Source organism: Lissotriton vulgaris, chromosome 8 (assembly GCF_964263255.1).
Source record: "Lissotriton vulgaris chromosome 8, aLisVul1.2, whole genome shotgun sequence".
Classification (NCBI taxonomy): domain Eukaryota; kingdom Metazoa; phylum Chordata; class Amphibia; order Caudata; family Salamandridae; genus Lissotriton; species Lissotriton vulgaris.
In genome coordinates, this window is record NC_141696.1 from 1,117,346,089 (window position 1) to 1,117,364,118 (window position 18,030).

General features: G+C 45.7%; 1 protein-coding gene across 1 annotated transcript in view; it reads left to right on the forward strand.

The window, feature by feature from the left end:
- Window positions 1-18,030, forward strand: part of NAA16 (N-alpha-acetyltransferase 16, NatA auxiliary subunit) — a 772,708-nt gene that overhangs the window by 726,947 nt on the left and 27,731 nt on the right. The window contains exon 19 of the mRNA XM_086934938.1: window positions 16,155-16,252. Coding sequence (XP_086791064.1) covers window positions 16,155-16,252 — 98 coding nt within the window. The remainder of the gene's footprint in view (window positions 1-16,154; window positions 16,253-18,030) is intronic.

Consider the following 18,030-nt stretch of genomic DNA (forward strand, 5'->3'; position numbering starts at 1 on the left):
GTCCGGCACAGAGTCAGTCACCAGCCGGCCAGAAGCTGGCTCCTCCGCAGCAACTTGAGGGTCTCGGTTCCAATCCTTGTCGCTGCGACTCCTTTGCCGCCTATGCGTCCGGTGACCCCACCCTTCTGGCTCACAGGCCTCCGATCAGCTAGGCCGCAGCCGCGGCCTCAAGTTCCGTTGGGATCGGCAGCCAGGGGCGTGTCGTCTCCGCGGGCAGCAGGCCCCTCTCCGGACCGCAGGTCCCGTCTCGGCACCCAGGCGTGGCACCCACCGCCTTCCGCTGCACCGCCGCCGACTTCTGCGTGCTTCGGGGAAAGAGCTCTGGTCCGCCTCGGCTAGGACGCCATTTCTCTTCGCGTCCGGTCTCTGCGTCACTCAATGCTCCGGGCCGGATTACGATCACTCCAAGGCTGGATTTCGGCTCTGACACAGCCCAAACTGTTCCCGCACCGTCCCCACTCGGTTTTACGTCGATGGGGGGGGGGAGAACAAGCTATACAGAAGGCTCAGGGCCCGGGCTGGGTTGGGAGCTCCGGGAGAAAGCGTCTCCTCACTCCGCCATCTTGGCCACGCCCCCCGTCCATCCTTTTTGCCAAAAGTTGTCACTGCCTTTCACATCGGGCAAACCATCACTTTGCCCACCTTTTTTCACTTTTTTCATCCTCTGCATCCTTCTAGAGAGGAAGAGAGGCTCCACTGTCTGGACCCAAAACGTACGCTCTCGTTTTACTTGAACCGCACACAACAGTTCCGGTTGGATGCCCAGCTCTTTGTTGGCTGCGTTGGCGCCAAGAAATGTCGTGCCATTCACAAGTGGACTATCTCCCAATGGGTCGTCTTGTGTATTAACGTCAGTTATTCTCTGGCTAATAAGGAGCCTCCGGTGGGGATGCGCGCCCATTCCACCAGGGCGGCGGCAGCCACTGCGACATTGGGGTGTGGTGTCCCCTTACAAGACATCTGTCAGGCAGCCACGTGGGCCTCGCTGCACAGTTCTACTAAGCACTATTGCCTGGACAGCCAAGTCTGGAGAGACTGCTTCTTTGGCCATTCCGTTCTCCAGGACTTCCTGGTGTGATCTTGGTTCACTGGAGTTGGTATTGCTGAGGTATCTATTCTAAGGTAATGAATCTATCACTACGTGTTACTTTCAGATGAACAAGTTACTTACCTTCGGTAACGATATATCTGTAACAAACATTAGTAGTGATAGATTCCTTACTGCACCACCTATCCTTCCCGTTCTGCAAACTTATTTCTAGGTTTAAGGTCATCCCTTTCAGGGCCCTAGTTTCAAGGCACCAGTGGTCAGTATCTTGCATGTCTCTGCGTTCCAGGCACGGATAGTCGTGTACAGAACTGGTGTCCGCGCGCGAAGGCGGCGTCTAAGTAGCTGCTGCAACGTCATCTCTGCGACCACTACGCCAACGACGTACACGGAGCCGCACAACACCACCTTCCGACACTCAAGGGTACTGCTGACGAAAGCTTTCTAGATTCAGTCTGACGCCTGGGGGTAACTCTAAGGTAAGGAACCTATCACTACTAATATTTCTTACAGATATAGCGTTACCGAAGGTAAGTAACTTGTTCGTTTGGCGGCAGCGAAACCGGAATGTGGGCGGGTATACACACTACTCTGCGTTCCACGACTTGCATACTAGGGCACATTACTGGCTAGCTTCTCTGAATATGTATTTTCGAATATGGGACTGTATAGTACTCCCTCCCACCTACTCGGACCACACCCCTATAGTTCTAGTTGTAGAAACTCCCCAGAAACATATTCCTCCTTTCACCTGGCGCTCCCCCCCCATATTCATTGTTAAATACTGCCTTTAAGTCTGAGATAGCCGAGGCTATAGACACCGTCTTTACTTGTAATATTGGCTCGGTGGACACTTTCACAACTGTTTGGGAAACATTTAAAGTTTATATTAGTGGGATTGCCATGTTTAAGCACTCCGGGATACTTCGGGCGCTTTGAAAGAGAATATCTGATTTGGAGAGCTCCCTCAACACACTAGAACAGCAACTGTTAGACGGCGCAAATAAAACTGATATGACATTCAAAACACTATTAGAAGAATACCATGATACAGCGGATGGTGAGCTTAAGCACTTGGGTAAATATGAGTCAGCACGCACGCACGGTGAGGGTGAGCGCCCGGTCCTGGTCTCACTCTTGAAGAAACGTAGGGAAGCTACAGTGATGTCCGGGATTAGGGGCGCTGAGAGGGAGGTCATAACGGAAGAGACTGAGATAGGTGCAAAGTTTCGACAGTATCATTTGACACTATATTGCTCACAAAATGCGTGTGGAGACTGAAATGTTTGATTATTTGACTCGCATTAAGTTGCCCTGGCTAACCAATTAACATCGTGAGTACTTAATCGTCCACTGGAGTCGGAGGAAATCAGGTAGTGCCCCTAGTGTGGATGGCCTCACGGTCAATTTCTATAAAGAATTTAAAGATCGAATAATAATAATAACCTGTATTTAGATATAAAACAATATCTTTCAAAGTTTTACCCAAATCACATTGTGTACAGTTTTGTGAGAAAAATGGTTTAAAGGAGAAACCCATTTAAAGATCTGTTGGTCCCACACCTAGATACGCTGTTTGAGGAGATGGTTGTTAATGGCATTATGCCACCTTCGATGAGAGAGGCGGTCATTGTGGCTATACTGAAGCCGGACAAGTCTCCATCTGACTGCTCTTAGTATCGACCTTTGTCGCTACTAAATGTGGACACTAAGCTTTTTGCCAAGATCCTGGCGACTCGACTGGCACTGCTGGTCCCGATCCTAGTGTCACCAGAGCAAGCGGGATTTGTTCCTGGTAGGAACTTCACTATAATCTGGTGTTTGTACGGTGTTTGGGGCGATACAACACACCAGACAGGACGTACAGGCAGTGGCAGTATTTCTGGACATGGGAAAGGCCTTTGATTCGGTCCAATGGCTGTTCATGAGGCAAGTTTTGACGAGGATGGGACTGGGAGATATATTCTTACAAATAGTGGGGGTCCTGTATACCTCTCCAACTGCCAGAATAAAAATCTGCAATTTAGTTACTGACCCAATACAAATTGCCAGAGGCACGCGACAAGGGTGCCCTTTATCCCCAATATTATACACGCTGGTGGCGGAACAGTTAGCCTGCGCTTTACGGGAATACCATAGACAAAGGGGTATATGATTCACAGAGTAATAACTAAGTTTCCACGTGTGCCGATGATACGCTGCTCTATATTAGAGACCTTGAGAATAACCTGTCTCCTATACTGAGAGAAGTTGTGAAGTTCGGTACGATTTCGGGCCTGAGGGTTAACTGGACAAAATCAATAATGTTTCCCCTTACTCCGGCTACTGTGCCCTTTACTCCTGATTACCCGCTGCAATGGACAACAGAGCCAGTACGATACCTAGGAATCAAAATACACACTGACTCGGAAGTGGTGTTTCGTTAGAACTATGTGGTGGCTATCAGTAAGCTGGAGGATGAGATAGAGAAATGGATTTGACTGCCGCTGTCACTGGTTGGTCGGATTTCGATCATGAAAATAGTAATACTCTCACGTTTTTTGTTCCTATTCTCGAATATTCCTACGGTCCTTCTGGGGTATTTTATTCGCACACTTACTCCGCTTCTGATAAAACTAGCTTGGGCAGGGAAACAGGCCAGGGTCCGTTGGGATTTCCTTATACTCCCTTACCGTCTAAGGGGACTAGGGGCTCCGGACCTTGACTTATATTATAGAGCGGCACAAAGTGCTCATGCTTATCAATGAATGCATGGCCTACCAGGTACGCCACATATTCAGATAGAAAAGGTGGTGGCCTCACCACTCCTGTTACCTGCTATGTTGTTTACACCACCAGATCGCAGGACAGGGATTCTAGATTCCATAAACGTGTCTAGACATGCATCGCAACACCTGCTGAAGCTGCAAGCTGGAGCGATACTGTACTCCCCGCTTGCTCCCTTGGAGTTGTGCTACTGGCTACCTAAGTGCAGAGACAGAGGAGTGACAAGAGCGCTCAGCTCTGTGGATGTGGTGACAATTAGGGATATGATATGTTCCTTGAGGGGAAGCTAAGACATGGATAGAGTTTGAGGGGCCGACCTCAAGATAACACTACTACACTGATTTAAATTCTACATAACGAGACATGCGCTGGCAGGTATTTTGGGCAGTGATTTAGAGTAACCGCCGGAAGTAGCACCACTCACATACGTGATAAAAAGCAGACACTCCAACACAGATTGTGTCAAAAATGTACAAATCAGCACTGGGGTACCGGGAAAACTTTTATACCAAGGCGAGGCTGCTTGGCAAACTGATTTAGATAGAGAATTAGATGATGCAACTTGGAGGTATTGCTGCGAAAACTCGAAGCGGATTTCGCTAAACGGGAGACATAGGCTCATCCATTTTAAATTCTTGAATAGGGTGTACTACACACCGGAGTGGTTATGTAGATATGGATTGCGTGACACGGCTAAGTGTGATCGTTGTAAAGAAAGCCTGGCGGATTTTTTGCACTTAACTTGGACATGTCCTGGAATAACTAACTTTTGGGCCCTGGTGTTTAAAGAGTTGGGTGACATCATAGACATGCAACTTATACCTGATTCCATGCTGGCTTTGTTAGGGTACTCCAAGCCACTCCCGAAGGCAGTTCGAAGACTGGTAGATATGAGTATGTTAATTGCTAGGCGTAGAGTGGTGATAGGCTGGTCAAAAGGCCTGATTCCTACAATCGCGGACTGGACCAGAGACATGATGTATTGCAGCACGCAAACTGAGAACTATAGCGAGCTTCTCCTACCACGCAGTCGTCCTAAACACTTCTGGGCGTTGTAAAAGACACACCTACTGACTAAAGATAGTGCAACCTTAAGGGCTGATACTACTACATGTGATGAAGAGGTTTAGGCGTAATAACTTCGAAATGTCACTGAATAAGAAGTAGGTGGTCGAGATGCTAGATTACTAGTTATTGCCGGGACAGTAGGCATAGAGAGTACCTAGGGGCCCTGAGTTAAGATGAGAGTGGACAGTTCTGTGAACCAGATTTAAAAAAATGTCTGTGAAACTGGCTGCCCTTGCTGATAAAGTACATTTAAGATAATAGTCGATAAGACTGACTGTGAGGTGATATGCTGAGATTGTTTATCTTTTGCAAAAACCTGCCATTATGTTGTATGGTGTCATGTATCTTTGTTATTCGGAAAATGTCAATAAAGTTAAATGACAGAGGACTATTGTCTCTGGGAGTTTTATACGTGGAGTGTAATATTGGCAACATACCATGTTAGCGAATTATGGAGACAGCCCTTTTAACCTGTGATAAATGCACGCCTGCAGGTCCATTCACCTACGGTTCTGCTGTTCACAATGAACCTGGGATCCTGAATGCTGACATTGTGTTTTACATGTGCTTGTATGCTAGGATTTGTACAGTTCCATGCAGTAGTGGTACATGCTTGTGGGTTCCATTTTGGAAGCTCATAGCCTGGACCAGAGTACAAGACGGCGGAGAGGTTCCTTTTCACAGACCACATATGTGTATTATTGGCATCTCCTAGTAAAGAGGGTAGCTGTGTGTGTGAGGGGGGGAACGTCAGACGCTATGGTGAGAAAAGAGGTGACAGGCTTTCTTTAGAAAGGCCATGGCTCTTCCTGATACATGTGGATGTAAATGACTGACTGCAACTGCGGTTAGATGTCAGGGGATTCAAGGTGAGGTCTGCAGTATTTGTTAGGCAAATAAATCATTTGAAAGGGCACAGCTTCTTGTATCTCATCCAGATCTCTGTGCAGCGGGGTCATAAATAGGAAGGTGCGCCTTGCTCGATCCTCTTTGTACTTTTGTGATGGGCACTCCACTTAGAGACTGTCTGCAGACAAAGGCGTGGTGTGGAAGCTTGTCTGGCCAGCATACATGAAAGTGGAACCGTCCCAAACTGGTTCCAAGGAGGCAGACCCTGCAATACACATACTCAATCTTCGGGATCGGTGTAAAGGTGGGAACCCGAGACCCATTGTTGTTTGTTGTTTTGGTCTATTGTACTGAAGGGGGAGGGAGTACTCTGCAGAGTACTTAAGGGACTAGACAGTGACTAGACCGCCAACTCACTAGAGGCGAGGGAACTTTGCCTGGAGTCCAATCTGAAGAGGGACTTAATGGACTGTCGTGGATTCCAAGACATCCTCCCTGAGAGCAAGGGAAGGAAGAGCCAACCCTGCAGGAGGAGCTGATTGTGAAGCGATGCAGTCATTGACTCTGGCCATCCAATAGAGACTAGCTAAACAAGGGAGATGAATAATCACAGTATTATCAAAGCGATCTTCATCACTTAGCCACACAGCTCCAGGTGTCTTGGTAGCTGTGATGAGTGGTAGGCCTGACTGAAGCTGTGGTAAGAGTCTGCTGGTACCCTGTGTATCCCACATATTTACTGGCTGACCACACTACTGTCCTAGTGTGCCGTTCGGTCAGGACCAAGCTGTACCTCTAGACCTTGCCTCTAGCTCTAAACTTGGGTGGGCATCTCAGCCAGACAAGGGGGACCTACGAAGGGGCAGGTGCTGGACGGGTAATCAGATTAGCTAAGCTGGCAGAGGGCTTGACAAGCATACAGACACAACTGTGAATCGGGTATTAATGCATTATTGAATGAGTAGTGGAAATGTTTTTGTGTAATCAAGTACTTTATATGAAGATAAGCAGTCGACTGGACATTGATCTTATTGCGCTGTGGGAGAGGGGGCGGTATGGCATTGATTCCTTAGCCTGAATGCCATGATACCAATCTCCCTGAGAAGCCTATGACTCCTTGTCTCCTTACCACTGAAAGTCAAATGCGGAAAGGATTGTACTTGGCCAAGTTGGAAGAGTCATCGTAAGACAGGTACCGGGTCAGCAGTCCTCAACCCCAATGGATGTGGCCCTGTTGCCCTTGCCTGCTCTTTGACGTCCTGAAAGGGGTTTGGCAGACACGTTCACATTTTGTCTAGGGCACAAACTCTTAGTGGCAAAATGACACCAGTTTTGTTTTTCAGATTCATAAATGTCTCTATAGAAGATTTATCCACATTTTAGTTTTCTTTGAGTTCTGTTATTTGTTATGCAATTTATGTGCCTTTTTCCTGTCAATTGTACTTTTTTTGGGACATTGTAGCTGCTGTTTTATTATGAACATTTAATAGCTTAAGTTTTTATGCTGTTAATACAACGTTAATCAATCTGGCATGTAACAGTCTTGCCATTAGTATGTTACCCTAGTGGAGAAGACCTCGTTTGACACTACACAACCTCCTTTTAGATAGTTGTGAAAGCCACAGTTTCCATGATTAACATTTGTAGGTTTTACTCGCCCGATCATGCCAAGCTTTCTGGTTGTAACCGACCCAAAGCCACCTCTACTATATAGAGGAATGCCACTAATCACTTGTGGATGTTGATGAAAAAGCTGCCTGAAAATAACTTGGAATAAAAATTTACTCCAGAAACCTAGAGATTGAAGCATTTGTTTATTACTGTGTAATTTAATCGCAGACAACAGTAAGTATGTAGGAAAATACTTAACTAGGAGGTGGCAATTCAAAAGAAGTGAGGGTCCGAAATAATGGAGTACGAAAACACATGGTGGTCTGTAGGTGCTGGTCTTGATTTCCTGCTAATTGTAATGCACATCTTTGTAGTGTGCCTGATGGTCAACTAATGTCTGGTGTTCAAGGTTTTGAATGCAGATAATACCATGGTTTAGTCACTTGCATGATGATCAGCATTATGACACGGTTGAGAAGTTTGATTTGCCTTTAGAACATTACCTTAGTTTAAAGTTAGTTTAAGACTGGGAATGAAAGTGTAAAACACATTTCATTATCTCCAGGCAGTAGTTTTCATAATCCAATCACAACACAAAGCCTTATTTTGCATCCATTGTCGTTGGAGGAGAGAATTGTCCCAGAGTCTGGTGTATTGCCATAATCAATATATAGGAATTAAATTCAGTGCCTACGACCGGAGATTAGTGCATATGAGTGAGAATGGAAAGATGTGGTTTGAATTTCCACCTCTGTACCAGTAGTGTGTAGCCACACCTCTGATCTGTGATTGCAGTCATTTAGACAGCTGTAGTGAACTTAGTGAGTTACTTTATTTGAAAAGGTCCAGATTAATTGAATAAATTTAGGAAAAGAATGTTGGCCATGTGGATCTTATTCCCAAAAGCAAACCAGTTATGTGTTGTCATTTAGATGCTTTCAAATAAATAGGATTTTAAAGGCAGTGGGTAGGAAATGAAAAAAAAATGTTAGGTACTGAAGACTCATTTGTGTAAATTTTGTGCGGTCAGCAGAAGACTGGCGCTATGTAGTCTTATAGGTAGGTCACAGCGTAACCGGTATTAAAACATTTTTATAAGTTTTCCGCAAAACTTGAAGTGAGGCATAAGGTGTTAATTTCTGCACAATTCAAAGGTTTCTGTACATTACTGGGTGTGTCGAGTCAAACAATCCTGTGTTGCTTTAATAAATCATGCGATCTGAGAATTTATGAAAAAAAAGAGATTAAATTCATCTCAATTCTTCTTATTTTCTGGATATGGTTGTTCTGATTGAGGGGGGAAAGAAATGTCTGTCTGGTGAGAAACCTAACTCAGTAAGGATGGGAAGCATACCTTGAAAAATATGTGTTCGAGGCATTTGAGCTGCAGATTACACACTATACATAGATGGCCACCTAGTGTTGGGCCCGAATGTTTGCAGTTTGTTTTGTTGTAGAAAAGTCTTTCGGAGTCACGGGATAGGTGACTCCTCCTTAGGATGATACTCCACATGGGCATCGACTCCATCCCCAGATTGTTTTTTTCCACCACCGGGCTCGGATGTGTTTCCAGTGCTCCATGTTCGAACCGATTTCCTTCGGCGCGCAATCCTCACCAACCTAGAAAAACTCGTTTCGAACGCTTTCCAGTCTATGCTAATCTTCAAACATCGAGGATCTCAATTCCGGTCGTCGTCGACGGCCTTCGGGCCCACTTAGGCCTCAGATCCAGCTCATGGGAAGGACGCCATTTAAGAAGTGCCTCAATGTGGGTCGAAGTTTCCCCACACCGACCTGCATGAGGTGTGTAACCTCTGTCTCTCTCCGGAGCACGAGGCGAAAGACTGTTCAGCTTGTGCCTCTTTCCGCTCAAAAAAGACTATCCGGGACCGAAGAGCGAGGAGAACAATGGCTCAAAGATCTTCAGCTCCGATTCCGGACAACATCTTCGAGGAAGGTGTCAATGTCAGAACAGCATGACGTCGACAGCAGCTCCGAGGCAGAAGATTCTGATGTCGAGGACATCACTCCAGCGCAGCGGGTCGTAAGTAAGACAGTCGACCCCAACCACTCCTCTACACAGAAGGCCCTGGTCACAATCTCGCCCTCCAGCTCCGGGTGCACACCGGCAAACTGCTTCTACTGCCCCACCTTCGAGCCAGGCTAGGAAGCTAACCAAGCCTTCAGGCGACTCGAGCTCGAGTCGACCTTCACACGGTGCCGGCGCACACACACCGGCACCGAAAAAGACAACTGCCTCGACAACCAAGCCATTGGTGCCGAAGCACACCACTACTCCTTCGGCACCGAAACCCAGACTAGAACCAAGCAAGCCCGCTTCGGATTCCAAGACACCACCGGAACAGAAAAAATCATCGGATCCGAAAAGGTCATCAGATCCAAAAACCGAACCGGAACCAAAAAAACACTCTGAACCGAAAAAAGCTTCGGAGCCGAAAAAGACGGCTGCCTCCCCAGTGAAAGACATTGCCAAGAAACCAAAACAGGCTATCTCGGTGCACAAGACTCCCTCCGCACCAAAATATCAACCCCCTGCTGTGGATTTATCCTACCCAGACCCTGCTCAAAAGACTCTGGCGAAGGACCCAGTCACTGGACACTTAGTTTTGGCCCCAAAAAAGCGACCACTGGACAAACCAGCTCTGCATTCAAAGGAGGACATGGCTATCTCTCCCTTAAGACAGCCTTCCCCTTCTCGCTCGCCTGTACCATCACCACAGCATTCTCCAGCATCCCCTATCACACCACACAGGGATGATAGCTCTGACGATATAGAGGGTAACACTCCTGATCCAACAACGCCCACAGGATCCCCAGACCCATGGGACAATTATACCACGCCAGATGTCCCAAATGTCCCTCAGGATGACATATACCCTTCAAGGCCTTCCCCACCAGAAGACACTATAGGGTGACTTCCTAATGGATACATTCGATAATGCACAAAGATCTTCATCCATCTTGCCCAGGCTCAAAGGAGTGATCAAGCATGCCCCTGAAGTCTTCAAAGACCCAGTCAGAACTCGAGTCATTAACCCTCAGATAGAGAAAAAATATAAAGCTGCCCCATCAGACCCAGCATGTATTAAAGGCCCAGTACCACTAGACTCACTTGTAGTTTCCAACGCACGCAAGAGAGCAAACTCACAAACATCTGGTGAGGCTGCACCACCAGATAAAGAGTCTAAGCTACTTGAAGCATCAGGCAAAAGAACAGCGTCCCAAGCAGCAAACATGTGGCGTATCGCCAATACACAGGCACTGCTAGCCAGATATGACAGGGCACATTACGATGAGCTAGAGTCACTTATATGAGACCTCCCTGACAAGTACAAGTATAGAACAAACGAGCTCATCCAGGAAGGGAAGAATATCACAAACACCTCTATTAGGTGTGCCGTTGATGCAGCGAACACGGCCTCTAGGGCAGTTACCAGCGTCCTGCTACGCAGACACGCCTGACTGCACATATCAGGGTTCAAACCCGAGGTACAAAGCGCCATTCTTAACCAACCCTTTGACGAACAACACCTATTGGGACCCGAGGTAGATGTATCATTAGAGAAAATGAAGAAAGATACAGACACCGCCAAATCTATAGGAGCCCTGCAGTCGCAGGCTCCCAGACGTTCATTTCGTTGCTCAAACTATTGAGGTGCCACCAGGAGGTACACTTCAGACACTGCTACTACCTCGTAGAAAGCCCCTACACAGTCTACCTACAGTAAAGGCTACCAAGGGGGTGGGTACAAGGGTAACAATAACAAAGGCAGAGGCAAAAATAACTCACGCTCTGCCTCTACCCCTGCCCAATGACTCCCTTCCCCCACCTCATTCCACTCCTGTCGAGGGAAGACTTCAACAGTACCTGCCAGCCTGGGAAAACATCACATCAGACAGGAGGGTGCTCCAAATAATTCAATCAGTTTATTGTCTGGAACTAACATCTACCGCCCCCCCTCCAAACATGCCACCCAAGCAACGTCCAGTGTCACAGGAACATGTAGCATTGCTCAGACAGGAGGTTATATCTCTCCTGGAGATAAATGCAATAGAAATAGTTCCAGAGCATCAGAAAAACAGAGGAGTATATTTCCTAATACCAAAGAAGGACAGATTTCTAAGACCCATCCGAGACCTCAGACCTCTAAACCTTTACATACATTCGGATCATTTTCATATGGTCACACTACAACAGGTCCTCCCATTACTGGTACTAAACGACTTCCTTGTCACTCTAGATCTCAAGCACGCCTACTTCTATATTCCCATCCACGCAGCACACAGAAAATATCTCAGATTTGTGGTAGACGGACAACACTACCAGTTCAAAGTGCTCCCATTAGGGGTCACAACAGCGCCAAGGATGTTTACCAAATGCCTAGCACATTCACGTCTTCCCATATCTGGATGACTGGCTCATAAAAGCCAGCTCATACAGACAGTGTGTGCGTGCAAAACACTCAAGTTACTATTCAACTGCTTCACTACTTGGGATTCACTGTAAATCACATCAAATCGCATCTGCACCCCTCGCACATACAACAATATCTCGGCGCTACAATAAACACCCAATTAACACTAGCTTATCCCTCTCCAGCCAGGATAACAAGTGTACAAAATCTCCTAACAAAATTCAAACCACAACACTCGCTACCAGCTCGAGTGTTCATGCAACTCATAGGAATGATGGCATCTTGCATATCTGTAGTACCTCACGCAAGATTGCAAATGCGTCCACTTCACGAGTGCCTAGCACGCCAATGGAATCAGGTTCAAGGTCACTTAACAGACTTAGTGTTGGTAGAAGGTCGGACTCATCGTTCTCTGCAATGGTGGAACACCAAAAACCTTTCCAAGGGACGACCGTTTCTAGAGCCAGTTCCCCAAGTAGTCATGACAGCGGACGCATCGCACTCCGGCTGGGGAGTCCACCTACTGCATCACACCATGCAGGGCAGGTGGACACTGTAACAAAAGTTACTCCATATCAACCATTTGGAGTTGCTATCTGTGTTTCTAGTTCTGAAAGCATTTCAAACCCTAGTGTCAGGCAAAGCTGTCTTAATCCGCACAGTCAATATGACAGCTATGTACTACATAAACAAACAAGGGGGATCACACTCTCTGCAGCTCTCTGTTAGCCCAGCAGATATGGAGATGAGCTATACCGCTAAAAATCTTCCTCTTAGCCCAACACATCCCAGGAGTACAAAACACTATTGCAGGTCTGCTAAGTCGTCAAACACAGCAGGTCCACGAGTGGGAACTTCATCCGCAGGTTCTTCATCCATTCTTCCAAATGTGGGGACAACCTCAGATAGAGCTCTTTGCCACTCCCGAAAACGCAAAATGCCCAAACTTTGCCGCCAGATACCCACACCCATTGTCCAAGGGCAATGCGATATGGATGAACTGGTCAAGACTATTTGAGTACGCCGTTCCTCCTCTCCCACTACTTCCGTTAGTGGTGCGCAAACTACAACAACATTCCCTGACGCTCATTCTAGTAGCTCCAACTTGGGCCAGACAACCATGGTACACCACCCTGCTGCAAATGTCTGTGGTGCCACATCAAAAACTAAATCTATCTCCACGCCTATTAACGCAGAACCATGGAGATCAGAAACCCGGACCCAGCTCAGCTCAACCTAGCGATCTGGTTCCTGAGGTCATAGTTTGGTTACCTCAACCTTCCTCCAGAATGCATGAACATCATTAAAGAAGCTAGACGTCCCACTACCATAGCATGTTATGCTGCTAAGTGGAAACGCTTTGTCATATACTGCCAAAACAACCAAATAGATCCCTTAGACGTGTCTATCCAACATGTCATAGGATATCTATTACACCTTCAAATGTGTAACTTAGCCTATACGTCTATCAGACTGCACCTTGCTGCCATTGCAGCATACTTACAAAACAGACAACATCTGTCTCTTTTTAGAGTACCAGCTATTAAAGCTTTCTTGGAAGGACTCAAAAGAATAATTCCCCCCAGAACGCCACCAGCACCGGTGTGGAACCTGAACATTGTTCTTACAAGGTTAATGGGTCCTCCCTTTGAACCATTACATAAATGTGAATTGCAATTCCTAACTTGGAAAGTAGGTTTCCTGGTAGCAATTACTTCTCTTAGAAGGGTTAGTGAACCACAAGCATTTACCATTCAAGAACCCTTTTTGCAAAAGCATCATAACAAAGTGGTTCTTCGTACTAATCCAAAATTCCTGCCTAAAGTCATTTCACCATTCCATCTAAATCAATCCGTTGAGTTGCCCGTATTCTTCTCGCAGCCTCAAACAGTCGCAGAAAGGGCTCTACACACCTTAGAGCTCTGCTGTACTATATCGAAAGAACACAATTGTTTCGTAAAACAAAACAACTTTTTGTGTCTTTCTTGCCCCCACATAAAGGCAACCCTATATCAAAATCAGGGATCGCCAGATGGATAGTTAAATGCATACAAATTTGTTACCAAAAAGCAAACCGCACGTTAACAATTCCTCTAAAAGCCCAGTCAACAAGAAAGATAGGGGCTTCAATGGCATTCTTAGGGAATATCCCCTTAGATGACATTTGCAGAGCAGCTACATGGCTTACACCGCACACATTCGCAAAGCATTATTGTGTAGATCTGCAAACTAAACAACAAGCCACTGTGGGCCAGGCTGTATTAAAAACACTGTTTCAAACAACTGCAACAGATACGGGTGGTCGACGCTAGGTGTGGGTACTGCTATACAATCTATGCATAGTGTGTAATCTGCAGCTCATATGCCTCGCACGGAAAATGCTACTTACCAGTATGCATCTGTTCTTGGCATGTAGAGCTGCAGAGTTACACATGCACACCCGCCTCCCCGGCTACCTTTATCTGTTCCAGTATTATCTTAATTAGATACAAATCACATGGACATCACTACTTCTTGTACAGCTCCATCACTTCCCTAATGGCGAAAAACAATCTGGGGATGGATCCGATGCCCATGCGCAGTATCATCCTAAGGAGGAGTCACATATCCCGTGACTCCGAAAGACTTTTCTACAACAAAACAAACTGTAAACATCCGGGCCTAACACTAGGTGGCCATCTATACATAGTGTGTAACTCTGCAGCTCTACATGCCAAGAACAGATGCATACTGGTAAGTAGCATTTTCCTTATCAAACCATTAGGAAATTCACTTGCTTCAAAACGGATATTCATGGCCTTTTGTGTGATGGTAGTAGTGTTGACAGTAGCATAACCATCCATTTTACCTTTCAGACTCCCCCTCTTAAAGCCTGTCCCACTTTCAATACTTATGTAGATATTACATCTATCAATGTCAATTCAGACTTCTTTACATTGGAGAATCTTTCATCCACCTTTGTCAATATCTGCCTTTGCATTTTCATTGGTGTTTTGTTTGCTTATGATTAGTGAAATTTGGTATGCATTTCTCAAAAGACCCTGCCTGAGTCCACAGGGTAATTGACAGGCTTCAGGATGTCTGTAAGAATGATCAGTTACTGGGTGTCAATTCCAGCAGTTATTTTCATCAGAGCCCACATTAGTGCGCCTTTTACAGTCTGTCTAGATAATAATAATCCACATTTGTAAAGCGCGAACAATCACCCATAAGCGTCTCCAGGCGCTGAGGGCCGTCAGGAAGATTAAGCAAGCTATTGCCCAGAGTCACATGGTGCTGGGCTAATCTGCCGCCGTCGATCGAACCGTGATCCCCAGATTCCAGCGTCAGCCACACCTCTGCGGCAGACTTGTACATACATTGGCTTAGGCAAAGTTCATGGAGGCCCATGATTTAAAGCAACAGTAAACATATAACATCAGAATTCAGGGGCAATCCCGTTGGCTTGCATGATTGAGGTTGCGGGCCATGTCTGCAGACTCCACAGTGGTCTGCCTCACGGGTAAGGTGTTTTTCAATAATAACCCTTTTTCTTCCATGTCATATTTGCAGTTGAATCGTGACTTTGGTCTTTTTATTACCCTTTGTAGCACCTACTCCTTAGCCAGAGGGAGACCTTTTATTTTAGTAGTCATTTGTACATCTCCGTTTTGTTACCCTTTTTAGTGTTTTCTCTTAGATGGTCCTAACTCTTTATGGAAAATTCTGCAGCATCTGTTGCCTGATGGGTTGTCCCATTTCTTCTTAAACATTAATCCCGCAGCTAGAATTAATGCCATGCAGTTGGGATAAAAATATCATCAATGGCCTTTCAGAGACCCTTGGTCTTTGGACTTCTGTGTAGTGCTGCCAATTGAACTATACCGATCTCTTCCATGAAGCCGATACCTTCCTTGCTTAGAGCCAACTCCCAGTTTGATTAAGCCACACACAAGAAAATATTTAGAAACATATCTTCTGGATGCCTTAACTTCCCCTCTGTATGAATTTGTATGCCTTGGAGTCTTCCCATGCAAATAAATTTAAGGAACTGGGACACTGGAGCTAGTAGTTATTCACTGTTGTAAATGCTCCGCTCTTATTCCATTAGGACTATTCATTTACACTACTCTCCTGACTCACCCTCTATCTCGAAGTGTGTATGCCATCAGTTTAGCCCGAATATAGAAATTAAAAATTGGAGATGGGAAGACAGGTGGCGAGATGCAACTTGCTTGATGAAATGATTGTGCATGTGACTATAAGAATTGTAAGTAGTACTTTTACTTTTTGTTCCATGTTATGCAAGCAGTATATTGTATAGCCTTCGAGTATACTTATAGATTTAATTCGATGAATAAATGTAATTGAATGTGTTTTTGATTTTCGATATTTAGGTTCTAAAATGATGTATTTTTTGGATACATCTCGACAAGAGAAAGCAATTGCAGTAGCTACTAGGTTGGATTCAAGTCTAACAGATAAAAATGTGAAGGTAAGTGTTTTTCCTCTTTTTATGAAAAGTAGATGTTTTGTTCCTGTTCAGTTTCACTTTTTTTAGTGCTGATTTTCAGCTCTTATTCATCACAACATGACTATTTGGGGTTTTCCAGCCATCTTCCAGTATACTTCCTCTTCCATTTGAAACGAGGTGAAGGTTTGATTCCCAAAGAGACATGTTTAATTCCACTGTTGAAAAATATTGGTCAGAAATCAATGTAACATTGCCAATTACTGGTCTTAGTCTGTGCTCTCACTTCACATGAATGGCAGCTGAAAGATGAGACACATTAGCCTTCTTTAAAGAGAGATGATGAAAGGTCTGAGCAATTCTATAACTTTTTGGTGGATACTTCAAAATGCATATTCCTCACCTTCAGAATATGCCAGGCTGGATCTGGAAATTTTTCATAGCATTTCTCCTGCAAGCATCTAGCTGATGCCATGCAACTCCATGTAAACTATGTTACACACCATAAGTGACAGAGCAGTATAGAAATCCACCCCTACATGAAACCTCTGTTCCTTCCTTTTCACACCTCCGAACACATGTCTGGAGCTCTGCTCCCACTTTCAGGAGTCTTTTGATGATTCCCAAATAGTGAATCTGGGATGCAAGGGAACACAATGTCCTTGCCAAAAAAATAATAATTGTAATTCCTGCGCGATTGTAAAAACAAATTTTAGTTGTGGACCTGCACCGGGTTTCTCATTGGTGTTTGAGCTTAGGTCATGACTCCAAGTTGTGCAATGAGTGCTCTCTCATGCACCCGAAACTTATCCGCGACTGTGAAGCGAAGCTGTATGTCGTCAAACACAGGAAGAAGTCATGAACCTTACATAAGTCTTGCTCTCTATCCTAGTTCAGGGCCCAGGCCGGGTCCAGAGTCTTCTCTTATGAGAGGTCCTCATTGCAGTCTAAGTTGCCCGGTAAGTCAAAGTCTAAGATTAAACATAAGACAGCGAAGCAGGACTTGACCCCATCCTGCCACTGTCTACCTAAAGAGACGTTGTGAGGACATCAATGTGCCCCCCGATCTTGCTCCCGGTCACCTACTGAGGAGCCAATTCTGCAGTTGGTACTGATGCGCCCGCATTCCCAGGGCCATTGGTGATCTGCAGATACTTCCACATGGGCTTATAAGGAGGACAGCAGGCTTGATACTTTCCCTCATAAGGGTAGATTTCGTGATGGAGAGTGCTTCCCTTGCTGTGGTGATTCGACATGCTGATGAGATCCTGAACCAACAGCTACCTTCTGTTGAAGTAAAGACAAATGTCCTTTCAGAAGTTTTGCAACCTGGGCTTGCTTCATCTGAGCTCTTGCTCCTGTTAAGTGATTTGGTCCAAGCTTGGTTTTTGCCCATCATTGACTGGACAGGTGGCCAGACACCATAGACCCGCACCTGGTGACCCCGACTTCCTTATGAACCATCGTAATCTAGAGAGCCTAGTGGTCCAAGTTCCACCAGCAAGGTAAATGCCAGTTCATTCCCTATTACACCCCCAACCCCCACCCTCTCCCTGACGGACAGGGAGTCAAAAGAGGATTGAGGCGTTTGGAAAACAAAAGTTCTCTTCAGCTAGCCTAGTCTTGAAGTCTGTAAATACTGCCTGCCTATTGGGCTGCTACATGCATTTCTTCTGCGACATTGCCAGGGAGATCTTGTCAATGGTCCAGAAAGAATTTAGGGCCTCCTTAACTCGAACCATTCAAGATGCGCCAAGACTATGGTTTGTGCTGGCCTGGATACTACAGATTGTCTGGGGTAA